At 45.7% G+C, this 17,578-nt stretch overlaps 1 protein-coding gene across 5 annotated transcripts in view; it reads left to right on the forward strand.

Annotated features, from left to right (window-relative positions):
* PLEKHA1 (pleckstrin homology domain containing A1) overlaps window positions 1–17,578 on the forward strand; it is a 128,505-nt gene that overhangs the window by 93,349 nt on the left and 17,578 nt on the right. For 3 of the 5 annotated variants that reach the window (XM_029610567.1, XM_029610565.1, XM_029610569.1), the window contains 2 exons: window positions 3,805–3,868; window positions 4,067–4,156. In XM_029610567.1, the coding sequence (XP_029466427.1) occupies window positions 3,805–3,868; window positions 4,067–4,156 (154 nt within the window). Of the gene's footprint in view, window positions 1–3,804; window positions 3,869–4,066; window positions 4,157–13,977; window positions 14,049–17,578 lie in introns of all 5 variants that reach the window. The other 2 variants (XM_029610566.1, XM_029610568.1) reach the window with 1 other exon arrangement.

The raw sequence follows: 17,578 nt of genomic DNA on the forward strand, positions 1-17,578 counted from the left end.
AAGCATTTTTTGTCCACATTCTTATTCATGCAGTTAGATCAATGCAGATAAGTGGGTAATGCTCACTGACCAGCAGATAGTGGCAGAGACCCCCCTCCTGTGCATCGGTGCTTGCACCAGCCTGCCAGTATTCTCTCTCCAGGAGGTGATAGGCTGAAAAACTAGCTCCCTCCCTCCCTGTGTTAACCAAATCAAGAGCAGTGGGGGGGGCTTTGCTTGGGATCTCTCTTCCTTCTCCTCTTTCTCCCGCCCCCTCTCCCATGTTTTGTTCCTTCGACTTTTCCTTCTTTCTCCTCCTATTTCTAGGCTGTCCTGTACTATTTGTAGCTATGCCTTTAAATTTTTCTGCTGGTCGGGCAACTCTGCTACAAGGTTCAAAAAAAAAAGGTAAAGCCTAAGCTGTTTCTGCAGCTGCAGACTGCGGCAGCGAGAGAACCAGGGTTGGCACTATTTTTTTGGCTGCCTTGTGCGAAAAATTACTGTGCTCCGCTGGAGCCCACAACAATGGAAAAACAGAAACATTACCATTCTTCATAAGACAAATAATAAAATCAAGAAATATAATACAATCATAAAGTCATATTCATAAAATATTTCAAACCAGTTAATAGAATATCGAAAATTTCCTGAATCATGAAATTACACCTAATTATTAAAACTAATCTGCTCTCCATACCTGGGATCTGATTTTCAGTCACCCTGAGATTGTCGTGGATTGGGGGAGGTAGGGCCGCACAAATTTTATCTTCTCGCATGCACAATAACTCACTCTCACATATTTCCTCTCTCTAACATAAACAGGCTGCCTCACCCTCACAGATACATTCACACATACACACACACACACACACACACACACCACCTATTGGGCCATGGCGGGATGAGCTCCACCACAGCCCCATGGGCCTTTTGCTGTCTTTGGGCCATACGACCCACCGATTTTTCTGCTTTGGGGGGGAGGGAGCGGAAGATGTGCGCACGTGCATGCCCATACCCGAATGTCGGGCCTCTCCTTCTGTCGCTGGTTCTTTCTCCTTCTTTGGCCACTGACTGGTTAGGCTCAACCGGTGGCCCACAGCCTCTCTTGCTGCCACCTCCCCGGGTTTGCCTCTTCGTGCAAATGTTTACTAATGTTTACTAATCTCTTAACCCATCATATATTATTTATATTTAGTTAATTCCTCTCTGTCTACTTCCTGGCTACTATAGCCCCCAAGTTCAATCCCCTTGTTATATGTAACTTTGCTTGTTTCCGCCTTCTTGTTTGGTTACACTTGTTAATCCCCTAAGTTCCATGTAAACCGGCCTGATATGAATCCCATTCATGAAGTCCGGTATAGAAATATATTAAAATAAATAAATAAATGCACGGTATGCACTCCCGGTCGGGATGGGCCTGGGGAGAACAGCTATTTTGAGTTTTATGGGGAACTGCCTAAATTAAAACTTCGATGAGTTCCATGAAATTGGGGATTTTTCTGTTGGGATGGAGTTTTCCTCCCTTAGCATGAGCAAGATGGTGCCGGCAACAAGAGTGCAGTAAAAAAAAAAGATGCTCTACCCAGCCTGTAATCTTTGGAAGACACAGGCAGGAAGTGCTTCCAAACTCTGCAGGGAGTATGCAACGGTTTGGAGGAGCTCTGTAGCCACAATTTTATGCTGGTGGCGGGGTGGGGTCCGAGCTGTGAACCAGAGACTACCCAAGGGACCCCCCTGATTTAGAGGCTTGAGTGGCCATATTGCAGCCACAGAGCACTGAAGGGAATTGTGGCCTTCCACCTCTTAGCCCTGAACAGGCTGTGTAAGTAGAGTGGCTTCTCAGGCAGCTGCCATTCCTACTGCAGCTCTGCCTGCTTCTTGTGTGCTGGAGATTTCTTCTTTACACTGGGCTTTTATTTCCCAGGAGTTCTTTTAAGGAAGATGTAGTAGGCCAGATTGACAAACTAAAGAGTAGCAAATCACCTGGACTGGATGGTATGCATCCTAGGATACTGAAGGAACTCAAAAATGACATCTCTGATCTATTAGTTAAAATTTGTAACCTATCATTAAAATCATCCATTGTACCTAAAGATTGCAGGGTGGCCAATGTAACCCCAATATTTAAAAAGTGCTCTAGGGGCGATCCGGGAAACTACAGACCGGTTAGCCTAACTTCAGTGCCAGGAAAAATAGTGGAAAGTGTTCTAAACATCAAAATCAGAGCATATAGAAAGACATGGTTTAATGGAACAAAGTCAGCATGGCTTTACCCAGGGCAAGTCTTGCCTCACAAATCTGCTTCATTTTTTTTTAAGAGGTTAATAAACATGTGGCTAAAGGTGAACCGGTAGATGTAGCGTATTTGGGTTTTCAGAAGGGTTTGACAAAGTCCCTCATGAGAGGCTTCTAAGAAAACTAAAAAATCATGGGATAGGAGGCGATGTCCTTTCGTGGATTACAAACTGGTTAAAAGACAGGAAACAGAGTAGGATTAAATCTCTTTTCTCAGTGGAAAAGGGTAAACAGTGCAGTTCCTCAGGGATCTGTACTTGGACCAGTGGTTTTCAAAAAATTTTAAATGATCTGGAAAGGAATACAATGAGTGAGGTTATCAAATTTGCAGATACAAAATTATTCAGAATGGTTAGATCACTAGCGGATTGTGATAAATTGCATGAGGAACTTGCGAGACTGGAAGATTGGGCATCCAAATGGCAGATGAAATTTAATGTGCAAGGTGTTGCATATAGGGAAAAATAACCCTTGCTGTAGTTACACGATGCTAGGTTCCATATTAGGAGCTACCACCCAGGAAAGAGATCTAGGCATCATAGTGGATAATACTTTAACATCGTCTGCTCAGTGTGCTGCAGCAGTCAAAAAAGCAAACAGAATGTTAGGAATTATTAGGAAGGGAAAGGTTAATAAAATGGAAAATGTCATAATGCCTCTGTATCACTCCATGGTGAGACCACACCTTGAGTACTGTGTACAATTCTGGTCACTGCATCTCAAAAAAGATATAATTGCAATGGAGAAGGTACAGAGAAGGGCAACCAAAATGATAAAGGGAATGGAAAAGCTCCCCTATGAGGAAAGACTAAAGAGGTTAGGGCTGTTCAGCTTGGAGAAGAGACGGCTGAGGGGGGATATGATAGAGGTGTTTAAAATCATGAGAGGTCTAGAACGGGTAGATGTGAATCGGTTATTTACTCTTTTGGATAATAGAAAGACTAGGGGGCACTCCATGAAGTTAGCATGGGGCACATTTAAAACTAATCGGAGAAAGTTCTTTTTTACTCAACGCACAATTAAACTCTGGAATTTGTTGCCAGAGGATGTGGTTAGTGCAGTTAGTGTGGCTGGGTTTAAAAAAAAGATTGGATAAGTTCTTGGTGGAGAAGTCCATTACCTGCTATTCATCAAGTTTACTTAGAGAATAGCCACTGCTATTACTAGCAATGGTAACATGGAATAGACTTAGTTTTTGGGAACTTGCCAGGTTCTTATGGCCTGTATTGGCCACTGTTGGAAACAGGATGCTGGGCTTGATGGACCCTTGGTCTGACCCAGTATGACAGTTTCTTGTGTTCTTAAGAAGGAAAAGTCCCCCCTCTTCCAAAGAGGATCTGATTTATGGTCAGTCTTCCAGATTCTTCCTTTCTTCATCTTAATTGATTTGGATTAAGTGGCTTCTGATGCTAATCCAACAAGAGCAAGGCATTTGGATTGGTGAACTAAATAGGCAAAATAAAATGAATGCTCCTACTCGTGCTGTTGGTTGTGACTTGTGCTGACTGTGGCTCTTTGATCTTTTTGCAGTGATAACATGTTGAGAGACAATCTGTTTGAAATTGTAACAACCTCTCGAACCTTCTATGTTCAGGTATGCTTTTGTTTATTCTTACTGCTGCCTCTTCTGCTGCTCGGGGGGTGAGAGTGGTTGGCTTGGATTTGTGGCTCGTGAAAGACTTGCAGATAATGGAAGCCTTAAAACTTGCTGTAGGTCTAGCAGCTTCTGTGTTATCACTATCGAAATGGTTAAACCCTGGTCAGTGACTTTCTCCCATGCTTCCCTCTGCAGGCAGACAGTCCTGAGGATATGCACTGCTGGATCAAGGCGATTTCTGGAGCCATTGTGGCCCAACGAGGACCAGGACGGTCAGCAGCTTCTGTAGGTGTTCCTTTGCTGATTTCCTGCCATGCTGCTTGGGAGTGTAGGCCCCAGTGCTTGTAATCCTCTTAACACTGCATCCCTGGTTGCAGCGCTGAATTGGGGTGAAAGGGAAGCCTTTTCTGTATCTGCCCCAGTGTCTTGTCTTGTGCTATATTCTGTGCGCCCATTGCCTGTTATGCCACGTGTGGTGGGGATGCAGGTAAGGTGTGTGATACAGTTCAATGAAAGACCTGTTCAGAAGGAGCTTTGCTTTGATTTAAGAAACTGCTTGGGGTTCTGAGGGGTGAGCCCTGGACTGTGTTAGAGGGGAGGACTGGGTGGATATTAGAATTGTTTTGAGGGAGGGGGAGGAGTTTGTTGCTGGGCAATATTAAGGGTGAGCCCTGGGAGATGGTGAGAGCAGGTTGAATGATAGAATTGCCAGGTGGTATTAAAGATGACTCTGAGGTGGTGGTTAAAGCCATTAGGTAGCATTAGGATGGAGGGGTGTTACAATCACTGTGGAGGGAGCGTGGTGATGCCTTGTGGCTGGATTCAGGGTCATGATTGCAGGGTTTCAGAAGGAGCTTTGGTATGTGGCCGCTGGCCCAGGACCATCATTTCAATAAGATGAGTATGCTAGGGATGAGTGTAATATAAAATAGGGGAACATCCTCAAACAGTTGTGAATAAGGGCCCCTGGTGCCATATCCTGAGCGTGGTTGAGTCTGAGCTGGGAGTACAGAGGAGCAGGGAAAAAAAAAGCTGGATAAAAGTCACTGAGTAGTAATTAGGGCTGAGGGCTGGGTGTGGCTTAGAATTAAAGCAAAAAACAGAAGGCAAGGTGTAAATCACAAAAATAAAAAGAACAGAGGTGGTTTTGCGATAAATGAAATGAAAGTACATTTTCTCACAGAACAAGCAGGGATGGTAGTCCTCACATATGGGTGACATCATCAGGATGGAGCCCAATCACGGAACACTTTTGTGAAAGTTTCTAGAACTTTGACTGGCACCTACTGGGCATGCTCAGCAGGGCACTACCCCTGCATCCAGCAAGGGTCCCCCTTCAGTCTCTTTTTTTTTTTTTTTCCGTGCAGCAGTAACCACGCGGGTTAAGGAGCTCTCTAGAGATTCCTGACAGGAATTTTCCTCACAGAACTTTTCAAAATTTTCAAAAAATTCTACCCCATAGGGGTCCCCCTTTCGATATCCGTACTCCATGGTCAAAAGGTAAGGCTTTATCCTTGTTTGCGGTCGATTCCCGTCGAGTTTTCCCTTCGGGGGCCTACTGGCCATCGACTGCACCACGGCTAAATTTTTGTCGAAGCCATGGCATTATGTTTTCGTCAGTGCCCCGATTGTCCTTGGACAATGTCCATCACAGACCCGCATAGTTTGTGTATTGTGCTTTGGGTCCGACCATGACACCCTAACTTGCACCAAATGTGCCCAAATGACGCCGAAGGGCCGAAAGGCCAGCTTATAGAAGATGGAGTTTCTTTTTCATTCAAAACCCCCAACTCCATCGACCGCTTTGACTTCGTCTGAGCCGGTGCCATTGACCTCTCGCTAGCAGCGGGACACTGGTGCTACTCAACCGGTATAGACTACTCCAAAGGTGTCTACTTCTCCTCTGTCCTTTTCCTGAGGCGATGAGGAAGAACATCGTGAAAAGCGTTGACACTGGCATCGAAAGGCTCAGTCCGCTGATCCAGACAAGCCCTCTGTATCAGTGTCGACACATCCACCGACAAATCCCATCTAGAGAAGGCCCCATCCTCCTCTGCGACCGGGTCACCAAGGCATTCCCCCACCTTCATCGGAGCAGGGAGCTGCGACTCCACTTTTACAGGTGGACCATCCAGCTACGCCTCTATTGCCTCCTACTCAGGAGCTGGGGTTACATGCCCCAGGCTTCCGCGAGCAACTGGATCGGATGATCCAAGAGGCCATCGGTAAGGCACTTCAAGGCTTCCAACCTCCACCGATGCCAGCCCCAGTCATCGACCCGATGCCCACGGTGCTTGCACCGCTTCTAGGCAGACTGGGTGTGCTGATCGGTGCTCTTCCACCGGTGGAACCGAGAGTACCGGTATGTCCACCGCCTTCTACGCTGATACCTTTGTCATCGGAAGATGAGGAAACACAGATACCCATACTGCCGTCTGGAATCTTGCCACAGACTCACCCGTCTATGTCGCCGGTTCCATTGGTACCTTTACTGCCATTGGTACCGCATCGTCCTCCATCGATGCCGTCTGTGCCTAGGCCTGATCCTTCAGGACTAACACTATCTCTTCCCTCTGGGGATCAACCTTACGATCCTTAGACCGATGACTATTCCCAGGATTCTAATGATTTGCCTTCAGAGCCTTCTCCCCCTGAGGAAAGACGACGTTCTCCTCCAGAGAATCTCCCCTTTATTAATTTCATAAAGGAAATGTCATCTGAAACGATTCAGCTTCAGATAGAGGACTCGAGGCACAAGATGCTGGACGTACTCCAGTTTCTTGATGCCCCAAAGGAAATCATGTCTATTCCTATTCATGAAATCCTAATTGACCTGCTGAAAAGGAATTGGGAGCACCCAGGCTCGGTACCACCTGTCAACCAAAAGACAGATGCCACCTACCTTGTCCAGACAGCCCCTGGCTTTCAAGGAACACAGCTGGATCACCATTCTGTGGTTGTGGAGTCGGCCCAGAAGAAGGCATGACCTCATTCCTCCATACATCCAGGGAAAGAACAGAGGTCCCTGGATTCTTTTGGTAGGTGTGTCTTCCATGGCTCAATGCTCATTTCTCTCATTGCTTCCTACCAGTTATACATGACCCAGTATAACAGGGACCTGTTCAAGAAGATCCAAGATTTCTCTGAATCTTTACCAGAACAATTCCAGGATCCATAAATAAATAAATCCATAAATAAATAATCCATAAATAAAATGCGAACAACTCTCCTCCTATTTTCAGGACAAAATTAACAAAATTATGTCACGCTTCCCCCACAATTCCCACATGCCCCAACTCAATAACTTATGTCACACAAAAGAATCTGCACCTCAGCTAACAATCTTTGAAAACACAGCAACAACTGAAATTGTATCCCTACTCAAAAAAGCCAGACCCTCCTCTCACCCTTCTGATACCATCCCCACAAAACTCCTCCTCACTGTCCCTGATCTAATAGCCAGCCCTATCTCTAACATTATCAATGCATCCATTGAATTTGGGCAAGTGCCCAACTCTCTCAAATTTGCTATTCTTAAACCCACTTTAAAAAAACCTAAGCTCGACACATTAGACCTTGCTAATTACCGCCCTATTTCTAACCTCCCATTTATTGCTAAAATCCTAGAAAAAACTATCAACCGTCAACTTAGTGACTATTTAGAAGAACACCATATCCTCTCTTCCTCACAATATGGATTTCGCAAATTACACAGTACTGAAACTCTTCTCTTATCCCTGTCTGATTACATTCTCAAAAGCCTTGATAGAAATCAACTTCATCTTCTAGTAATTCTGGATATCTCAGCGGCTTTTGATACCGTTAACCACCAAATTCTCCTCCAACGCCTACACGAGATTGGAATAACTGGTACTGCTCTCATAACTGGTTTACTTCCTACCTGTCTAACCGTAATTATAAAGTCAAAATTGGCAACCACCTATCTAAAGAAATCCCTTTAAAGCAAGGAGTCCCGCAAGGCTCTTCACTTTCATCTACCCTTTTTAACATCTATCTTCTACCGCTTTGCCATCTCCTCGCCAATCTTAAGCTTCCACACTTTTTGTACGTTGATGATGTACAAATTCTTATCCCAGTAACGGAATCCATATCCAAAGCCCTTGAAATCTGGGACACTACTCTTGCTTCTATCAATAATCTTTTAACTTCCTTACAACTTGCCCTCAACTCCACAAAAACTGAACTCATGATCATATCTCCTCCCACCCCATTACATGCTTCTCCTACCTCACTTATAACATCAACGCACATACAATTCTCCCACCAAGTCCGAGACCTAGGAGTCATTATTGACGACCAAATGACCCTCAAAAAATTTATCAGTGCAATCCTTAAAGAGTGTTTTTTCAAATTACATACACTCAAAAAATTGAAACCATTGCTTCACGCATCTGATTTCCGGACAGTTCTACAAGCCATGCTGTTTTCCAAAACAGATTATTGCAATTCACTCCTCCTAGGCCTACCTAAAAATGCCATCCGCCCCCTACAAATCCTGCAAAATACTGCAGCCCCCGTATACTTACTAACACAAACTCAAAGGAACATATTACGCCAGTTTTGAAGGAACTACACTGGCTCCCCATTCAATCTCGCATACACTACAAGACACTAACACTTATCCATAAAGCCCTCCACAATCCTGAAATGAAATGGTTTAATAATTCACTACAATTTCAAACTTCTATTAAACCTACTAGAAATCAATACCTCGCCACATTACAAACCCCTTCGCCCAAACTATATAACCATGCTTCCACCAAAGCACGAGTGCTTTCTTTTGCTGCCCCTTTGTTATGGAATACCATGCCCACTGAACTGCGCCTCGAGCCATCTCCCAAAACATTCAAGCAAAAACTCAAGACATGGTTATTCACACATGCCTATACTTGAAATATTCATGTTTTTCCTCTCCTTTATATGCCCTGCATTAACTACCCTTCTCCCCCGGTCTAGACACCATCTCTAATTTCCCCAAATTCTGCTTACTGTAAATACCTCTCCTTACAATTGCTCTTAATTGCACTCGAAGTGCTTTCTCCCCCCTCTTACTACCTCTAATTTAGAACTCCATCTCATCCTAACGCTCTCCCTTACCTCATACCCAATTTACTAGAATCCCTTTCTTCTCCAGTTCTGTTTAACTCAGCTCTGTTAAGTTACTCCTAAATTATAGTTCTGTTTTTTAAAAGACTCTACTTGCTTTATGTTCAAATATTTATATTTTTACTATTGTTAAATGTATAACGATTATATAACCCTGTTAAATGTATAACGCTCCGGCGTAAGTTCCTGTTCACTGTACACTGACGTGATATCTTTGAGCGGCGGTATATAAAAAATTATAAATAAAATAAATAAATCCACTCAATGCTCTGGCTCAGAAAGGCCTAGATGCTGGCAAGCATGAGGTCTGCGCTGCCTATGATATTTTTGACACTGCCTCCAGAGTGTCTGCAGCGGGAATTAGTGCAAGAAGGTGGGCCTGGCTGAAGTCCTCAGACCTACGACCAGAGGTGCAGGACCGGTTAGCAGACCTACCTTGCACTGGAGATAATTTCTTCGGGGACAAAATCCAGGAAACAGTGGCACAGCTAAAGGACTACCATGAAACGCTGCGCCAGCTTTCCTCAGTACCTTCTGATTTCCTGTCCACTTCTAAGAGGACATTCTGAAGGGACTCTAAGCGACAGTCTTTCAAGCCAAGGAGATGAGATCCTCCTGCTGCTCAAGGTCGTCCTTCCAGACCTTACCAGAAGGGTCAGTCCAGGCAAGCCCGACCTCAGAAGACCCAGCTAGCCCCTCAACCGGGCCCAGATGCTGGATTTTGACTCCTCGCTGGAGAGCATAAGCCAACCTCCTCTACCGTCCGTACCAGTCGGTGGTCGACACTGCCATTTTACCAACATATGGCACACGGACACTTCAGACCAGTGGGTACTTGCTGTACTGACCCAAGGCTACCACCTCAACTTCCTGTCGGTACCAGCAGACTCCCCACCTCGGCTGACGTGGGGTTCATCAGACCACTCCTCTCTTCTGGCAGAGGAGGTATCAACCTTCCTAAAATCCCGGGCAATAGAGCCTGTGCCCCTCACTCAGCAGGGGCAGGGGTTCTATTCCAGGTATTTCCTCATCCCAAAAAAGTCAGGCGGCATTCGTCCAATACTGGACCTGCGTGCCTTAAATATCTTCAGAGGGAGAAGTTCAGGATGGTGATCTTGGGTTCTCTACTGCTTCTTCTACAAAGAGGAGATTTGTCTTTATCTCTAGATCCACAAGACGCGTATACACACATCTCGATCACTCCACCCCCCGCAAATTCCTTCGTTTCCTGGTCTGCCCCTGGCATTTTCAGTACCGGGTACTGCCGTTCGGCCTATCATCTGCTCCTCGAGTCTTCACCAAGTGCCTCGTAGTGGTCGTGGCTTACCTGAGATGTTAGGGCATCCATGTCTTCCCTTATCTTGGCAATTGGCTGATAAGGGCTCCGAATCAGAGGGATGCATTAGTCTCCTTAGTCTAACAATCCATACGTTGCTGTCTCTAGGGTTTTTGATCAACTACCTCAAGTCCAGCCTAGTTCCATCTCAAGCCCTATCCTTCATAGGAGCCGACCTGGACACCATGCAGGCAAAAGCATTCCTCCCTCAGGATTGAGCTCATACTCTCATATCCCTCGCACAATGCCTTCAGAATCAACATTATTCGACAGCTCGGCATTTTCTCATTTTGCTGGGCCACATGGCGCCCACTGTACATGTCACTCCAATGACACGCCTCACCATGAGTCATGCAGTGGACTCTAAAGTCCCAGTGGACTCAGGCTTACCAGCCAATGTCCAGCATTGTACACGTTACCAAGCAGCTTCTCCTTTTGCTGGCCTGGTGGATGCAGCTCTCCAACCTCCTTCAAGGCCTTCCCTTTCAGGTTCCAGAGGCTCAAATTGTCCTAACGACAGATGCCTCCAATCTAGGTTGGGGTGCTCATGTCAACGACCTACAGACTCTGGGTCCCTGGTCTCCAGAGGCAGCCAAACAGATAAATTTCTTGGAACTTCGAGCGATCAGATATGCCCTCAGTCTTTCAGGATTGCCTCTCAAACAAGACCATCCTGATTCAAACAGACAACCAGGTAGCGATGTGGTACATCAACGAGCAAGGGGGAATGGGCATTTTGTACAAGCTTTCATGTTCTCCATCACTACTGGGGGATTATGAACGCTTGAGTGAACAATGTGGTCTTCAATGTTACAGCCCCTAGAGAATGCAATTCGAATGGGTTCTTGAAATGAAGGATGAATTTCCTGGAGGATCTCCCAATGTTTTGAAATGGCTCTGCTGATAGCAAAGGACGCCAGTGTGTGTTTAAGCACCAGGGTCTGTGGGTTCGATTCCTCTGTTTTTTTTCAAGAATAAATATTCTCTGGAATAAAGGGCTCTACAATATGCTGACTTTACACAATGGACTGGATATCTCCGCTGTAAGAATCGATCTGCCATGTGTCTGGCTTGATTTTTAAATTCAGTGCAGTCTGTACACAATCTCCTCAGTCTCAAGAATTGTCCTACTGGGAGGGTTAGTTTTAAAGTTAGTTGGCTGAAAGCTATTGAACCGAAGTAGATTGTTACGGTCATTCGGCTTACGTGTCCCGTCCTGGCAAGTACCAGGCCATAAGAACCTGGTACTTGCCAGGTTCTTATGGCCTGGATTGGTCACTGTTGGAGACAGGATGCTGGGCTTGATGGACCCTTGGTCTGACCCAGTATGGCACGTTCTTATTCCTGACATTGTTTGCTCAGTGTGCAGAAGAGGATTTGAACGTATTGTCCACGATGTTGCTTGGATCCTTTTCCTGGGTGATGGCTCCTAGTATGGAACCTAACATCGTGTAACTGCACTTTGGATTACTTCTCCCTGTGTGTGCATCATGTTGCATTTGTTCACATTAAATTTCATCTCCCATTTGGATGCCCAGTCTCATAAGGTCCTCCTCTAACTTCTCACAATCTACTTGTGATTTAACAACTTGGAATAAATGTGATCTCCTCACTCGTTATTCCCCTTTCCAGATCATTTATAAATATTAAAAAGCCCTGGTCCCAGTACACATCCCTAGGGCACGCCACTATTTACCTTCCTCCAATGAGAAAGCTGGTTTCCTGTCTTTTAACCAGTTTGCAAGTCACAGTAGGACATCACCCCCTATCCTGTGACCTTTTAACTTTCTGTGGAGTCTCTCATGAGGGACTTTGTCAAATAGTTTCAGGCCAATACAGTACGGTGCACCGTTTAGCACCCATTTAGCTGTGCGTTTTCAATGTGCGTCTCTTACCCCTTATACTGTAAGGGGTAATAGCGCCTAGAAAACATGTGGCCAACCTCATGAAAACTAATAGCACTCATCACATGCAAATGCATGTTGATGAGCCTATTAGTTAGTCGCCCAGGCTACTGAAAGTAAAGGCGCACATTTTACTGTCAGAAATTAACGACTGCCAAAGGGCAGTCATTAAGATCTAAGCAACCCGGAAAAGTGTACAGAAAAGCAGAAAATACTGCCTTTCTGTACATCCTCCGACGTAATATCCTAGCGATATTAAGTCAGAGGAACCAAAAATTTAAAATTAAAAAAAAAATCTGCCAGTCAGCAGTTAGAAAAACGGATGCTCAATTTTGCCTGCGTGTTTCCTAACCCATGGCTGTCAGTGGGTTTGAAAATAGACGCCGGTAAAATTGAGCGTCTGTTGTCGGACCCGTTGACAGCCATCTCTACCGCTAATAAGGAGGTGCTATTGTCCCTAATGCCTCCTTATTAGCGCACCACCTAATTTAAATACAGAATCGCGCGCCCAGGAGAAGTGACTGGACGCGTTGGGAGAGCAGGCGCTCAACACAAGAGCACCGGCTCTCCCGCAGTTTTTACAGAATGGGCCTGTTTCTGGAAATCCGCATGCACTACATCTACCAGCTCACATATTTATTAACCCTTTCAAAAAATATGTAGCTGACTGGTGAGGCAGGACTTCCCTTGAGTAAATCCATGGTGGCTGTGTCCCATTAAACCATGTCTCTTTGTTCTGTAATTTTGTTCTTTAGAAAAGCTTATACAATGTTTCATCTCTGGTCTGGTCTGTAGTTTCCTGGATCACTCTGGAGCTCTTTTTAAAGATCAGCATTACATTAGCCACCCTCTAATCTTAAGGTTCAATAGACTGTTTTAATGATAGGGTAGATAAGGAGAGTAGAAGAAAGGAAGTGATAATTCCTCCATGCAGATCGCTAATGAGTACCCATATGGAGTATGGTGGTCACTTCTGCAGGCCGTTCTTCCATAAGATATGCATTTACATTTATACCCTGCCTTATCAGCACCGTTGGTTACCTAAGGTGGTTCACAGAGTCAGTAAGCAAAAGATAAGGTTAATTGACGCTCAATAAATAAAACAGTACATTTTTAAACTTAATTCTAAACAAAGCTAGTCCATATTATCCAGATTTGCTACTCTCCCTACTCTTACCAGGGAATTAGAGTGCACTGGATTAGTAAATCACAAAATATTTTTACAATTAGTACAAGCATCCCCCTTATAGTCACTATAAACCCTTTCTACTTTACTCCCATCCCTCCCTCCCCATGGGACAGGACAGTCTAAAGAGAGGCTAGCAAATGATGTAGTATCTGCATAAAATGTCATTTAAGAAGCTAAATATGTATACCCATGGGCATTCGACCGATTTCAGCAGGGTCACGAGATGAAGGTCAAAGGGGCATTTAGGTGTAAAATTTGAAACATCTTCCCCCAGAGTGATAGATGCGAGGAACAGATTCCCAGGGGAGGCCAAAATAGAAACAATTAAGAGAGCCTGGGATAAGTTTGGAGGGATTTTGGGCACAAAACTGGAAATCTGGCGTAACCTGTGGAAGGAAGAATGGGCAAAAGGTGGATGAAACTGATGTCTTAGTCATTCTTCTGTTTTTCTCACTATCTCCTGTGAGCCCAGTGACTGCTGTTCTTCCCTTCTCTTTCTGCCCTAGCCCCCAGCATCTGTGGCTAATCCTGATTCTGTCCTGTGTTACAGATGCGTCAGGCCCAGCAACTGCCCAATCCCTGTGTACAGCCATATACAGCCAGGACTGGCGAGTGCAGCACGTACGTGAGGTCTCTCTGCAGCGCTACCCACTGCCAATTCTAGCTCATTACAGTTAACCTCACTGCCTTGGGCAATCATTGAGCGCTAACTCAATCCTGCAACTGCATCTCAACTTGCTCATGGAATCCTCAGAACTCGTACAAATGTGGTTATTCTGTTTAGCATCCCCTGCAACATCTCTTTCACTTCTGGCTTTCATCAGGAAGCTATCATGCATAGCCCGCCCCCTCCCCCTCCCCCAGCATGTTTCCTGGATTACAGTCCATGTTTGGGGCAGATTGAAGTATGTGCTTTGGAGACTGAGCTAGCATGGTGCTGCTGGCCTGTTGGGCTCTAGGAAAGTACTTAGCAAGTGGTGATGTTAGGACAGTATGTACCGTGTGCCTTTCCTATCCCAAGAATAGGCGCTTCAGCTAGAAATGGGGCCCAGCTCGGGACTTCTGCAAAACAAAGCATGGACATCTTGCTACTAGACTGGCTCCTTCTCAGATAAGTACACTTTAAGATTTTGGTCTATTTATACCCATTTCCCAGAGCCAGGGTGTCTGCTGCTCTGCACCTTCATTTCCATGCTGACTGCATGTGTTCCAGGATCTGATGTAAGCACTTGCTGATCCTGATCCATGTTTCAGTAGCTGCATTGCTCCTTTTTACAGCATAAGTCACATTTCCAAGTTGAAGCCGTCACTTGCTCCTAAAATTGAGGTGTGCATATTTATCACTGGTGAGGGTGGAGCTCTTGGTACACGTGCTGTTGGGACATTGGTGTGCATGTGTCTGCATCCTCATGAGCAGAGTTACCAAATATTCTGTTCTGTCAGCACCTGGAGCTCATGAATGCAGTCAAGGGTAGACCTGTCTGCACTCACTTTGTGCACTTTTGGGGGTGGAGCTGTCAACATTCACTGTGCACATGAGGCTGGAGCAGTGTTGAATGATCTGAGATATGTAATTTTCTGTATCTCACAGCTGCCTTTGCAGTTTCATGATGAGACATTTCCTAAAGAGCACAACTCATTGCATTTTGAAAGACCAGGTTGTCTTCTCTTAACTTGGATTGCAGGTTACCACAGAGGGGATAAGTTAGGCTCTGGTGTTAGTCTATTTGTGCCTCTCACTAGATCTTGTTAGAGCAGTTGACCTTCCAATTGCACTGATAAGCAGAATAAATCATGAGAGGACTAGAACGGGTAAATGTGAATTGGTTGTTTACTCTTTCAGATAATACAAGGACTGGGGGGCGCGCGTCTAAGTGGTTTACATAAGACAACATAAATAATCATAAGTCAAACTACAACATATATACAGCAAAAATGTTTAAAAAAATGTATCCCCGGAGGGGGGATTGCCCGACCAGGAGCCCCCCAGAGGTTCCCTCAGGGCCCCCTCCCAGCATGCCGCATTTCTCGCCGGAGTTTATTCTCCTGATGCATAGCGCGTATTTGCAGGATCTGGGGGCCCCCCGCCGTCCAAGACCCCTAGGGTCTCCACGGCTCCTCATGTCTCGCCCCCGACCTGGTGGGTTCGGTGTCAGGGGCCCCTGGATTGCTGCCTCGAATACGGACTACCCTGGGGGGTACGGGAGCGGCTGCACCATCGGAGTGGGGGAGGGTGTCTCCCCGGATCCACCGGATCCTGCGCAGTCGGACCTTCCGTCCGAGGGGGACGACCCACTCACGCTCAGAATTTTCCAGAGAGATGAGCTGAATGACCTTATTCCTCAGATCCTTTTGGAACTGGATCTTGATCCTCCACCGGATCCACCGGCTCCAGTTGCTCCCGCCGTCGCCACCTCATCCAAGAAGGGGGATCCGGTCCTCGCCGCCCTCCGCCCTAGACCTCGGGCTTTCCCCATCCATGATTCCTTTCTGAAGCTCCTCACCAGGGAGTGGGAAGCTCCTGAAGCATCTTTGAAAGTCACACGTGCCATGGAAAAATTGTATCCCCTGCCTGAAGACCTCCTGGACCTCATTAAGGTTCCCAAGGTGGACTCGGCTGTATCGGCTGTTACCAAGAGGACGACGATCCCGGTCACGGGCGGCACGGCCCTGCGGGATACCCAGGACCGTAAGCTGGAAATCTTCCTCAAAAGGGTTTTTGAAGTCTCCACCCTGGGAATGCGGGCTGTCATGTGTACCTCGCTTACGCAAAGGGCCAGTCTTCGTTGGGTTCAGCAACTCCTCACTTCCCAGAATCTGCCACCCGAAGAGACCGCCCAGGCGGATCGCCTGGAATCCGCCATAGCCTATGGGGCTGATGCTCTGTACGACCTCTTCCGAGGTATCGGTGGTAGCGGCTCGACGGCTACTGTGGCTGCGCAACTGGGCGGCAGATGCCTCCTCCAAGTCGAGCCTGGGCTCTTTGCCTTTCCGGGGCAAGTTTCTTTTTGGAGAGGGCTTGGATCAACTCAAGTCCCTGGGGGAGAACATAAGAACATAAGAAAATGCCATACTGGGTCAGACCAAGGGTCCATCGAGCCCAGCATCCTGTTTCCAACAGTGGCCAATCCAGGCCATAAGAACCTGGCAAGTACCCAAAAACTAAGTCTATTCCATGTAACCATTGCTAATGGCAGTGGCTATTCTCTAAGTGAACTTAATAGCAGGTAATGGACTTCTCCTCCAAGAACTTATCCAATCCTTTTTTAAACACAGCTATACTAACTGCACGAACCACATTCTCTGGCAACAAATTCCAGAGTTTAATTGTGCGTTGAGTAAAAAAGAACTTTCTCCGATTAGTTTTAAATGTGCCCCATGCTAACTTCATGGAGTGTCCCCTAGTCTTTCTACTATCCGAAAGAGTAAATAACCGATTCACATCTACCCGTTCTAGACCTCTCATGATTTTAAACACCTCTATCATATCCCCCCTCAGTCGTCTCTTCTCCAAGCTGAAAAGTCCTAACCTCTTTAGTCTTTCCTCATAGGGGAGTTGTTCCATTCCCCTTATCATTTTGGTAGCCCTTCTCTGTACCTTCTCCATCGCAATTATATCTTTTTTGAGATGCGGCGACCAGAATTGTACACAGTATTCAAGGTGCGGTCTCACCATGGAGTGATACAGAGACATTATGACATTTTCCGTTTTATTCATCATTCCTTTTCTAATAATTCCCAACATTCTGTTTGCTTTTTTGACTGCCGCAGCACACTGAACCGACGATTTCAATGTGTTATCCACTATGACACCTAGATCTCTTTCTTGGGTTGTAGCACCTAATATGGAACCCAACATCGTGTAATTATAGCATGGGTTATTTTTCCCTATATGCATCACCTTGCACTTATCCACATTAAATTTCATCTGCCATTTGGATGCCCAATTTTCCAGTCTCACAAGGTCTTCCTGCAATTTATCACAATCTGCTTGTGATTTAACTACTCTGAACAATTTCGTGTCATCTGCAAATTTGATTATCTCACTCGTTGTATTTCTTTCCAGATCATTTATAAATATATTGAACAGTAAGGGTCCCAATACAGAGCCCTGAGGCACTCCACTGTCCACTCCCTTCCACTGAGAAAAT

Source organism: Rhinatrema bivittatum, chromosome 7 (assembly GCF_901001135.1).
Source record: "Rhinatrema bivittatum chromosome 7, aRhiBiv1.1, whole genome shotgun sequence".
NCBI classification, from domain to species: domain Eukaryota; kingdom Metazoa; phylum Chordata; class Amphibia; order Gymnophiona; family Rhinatrematidae; genus Rhinatrema; species Rhinatrema bivittatum.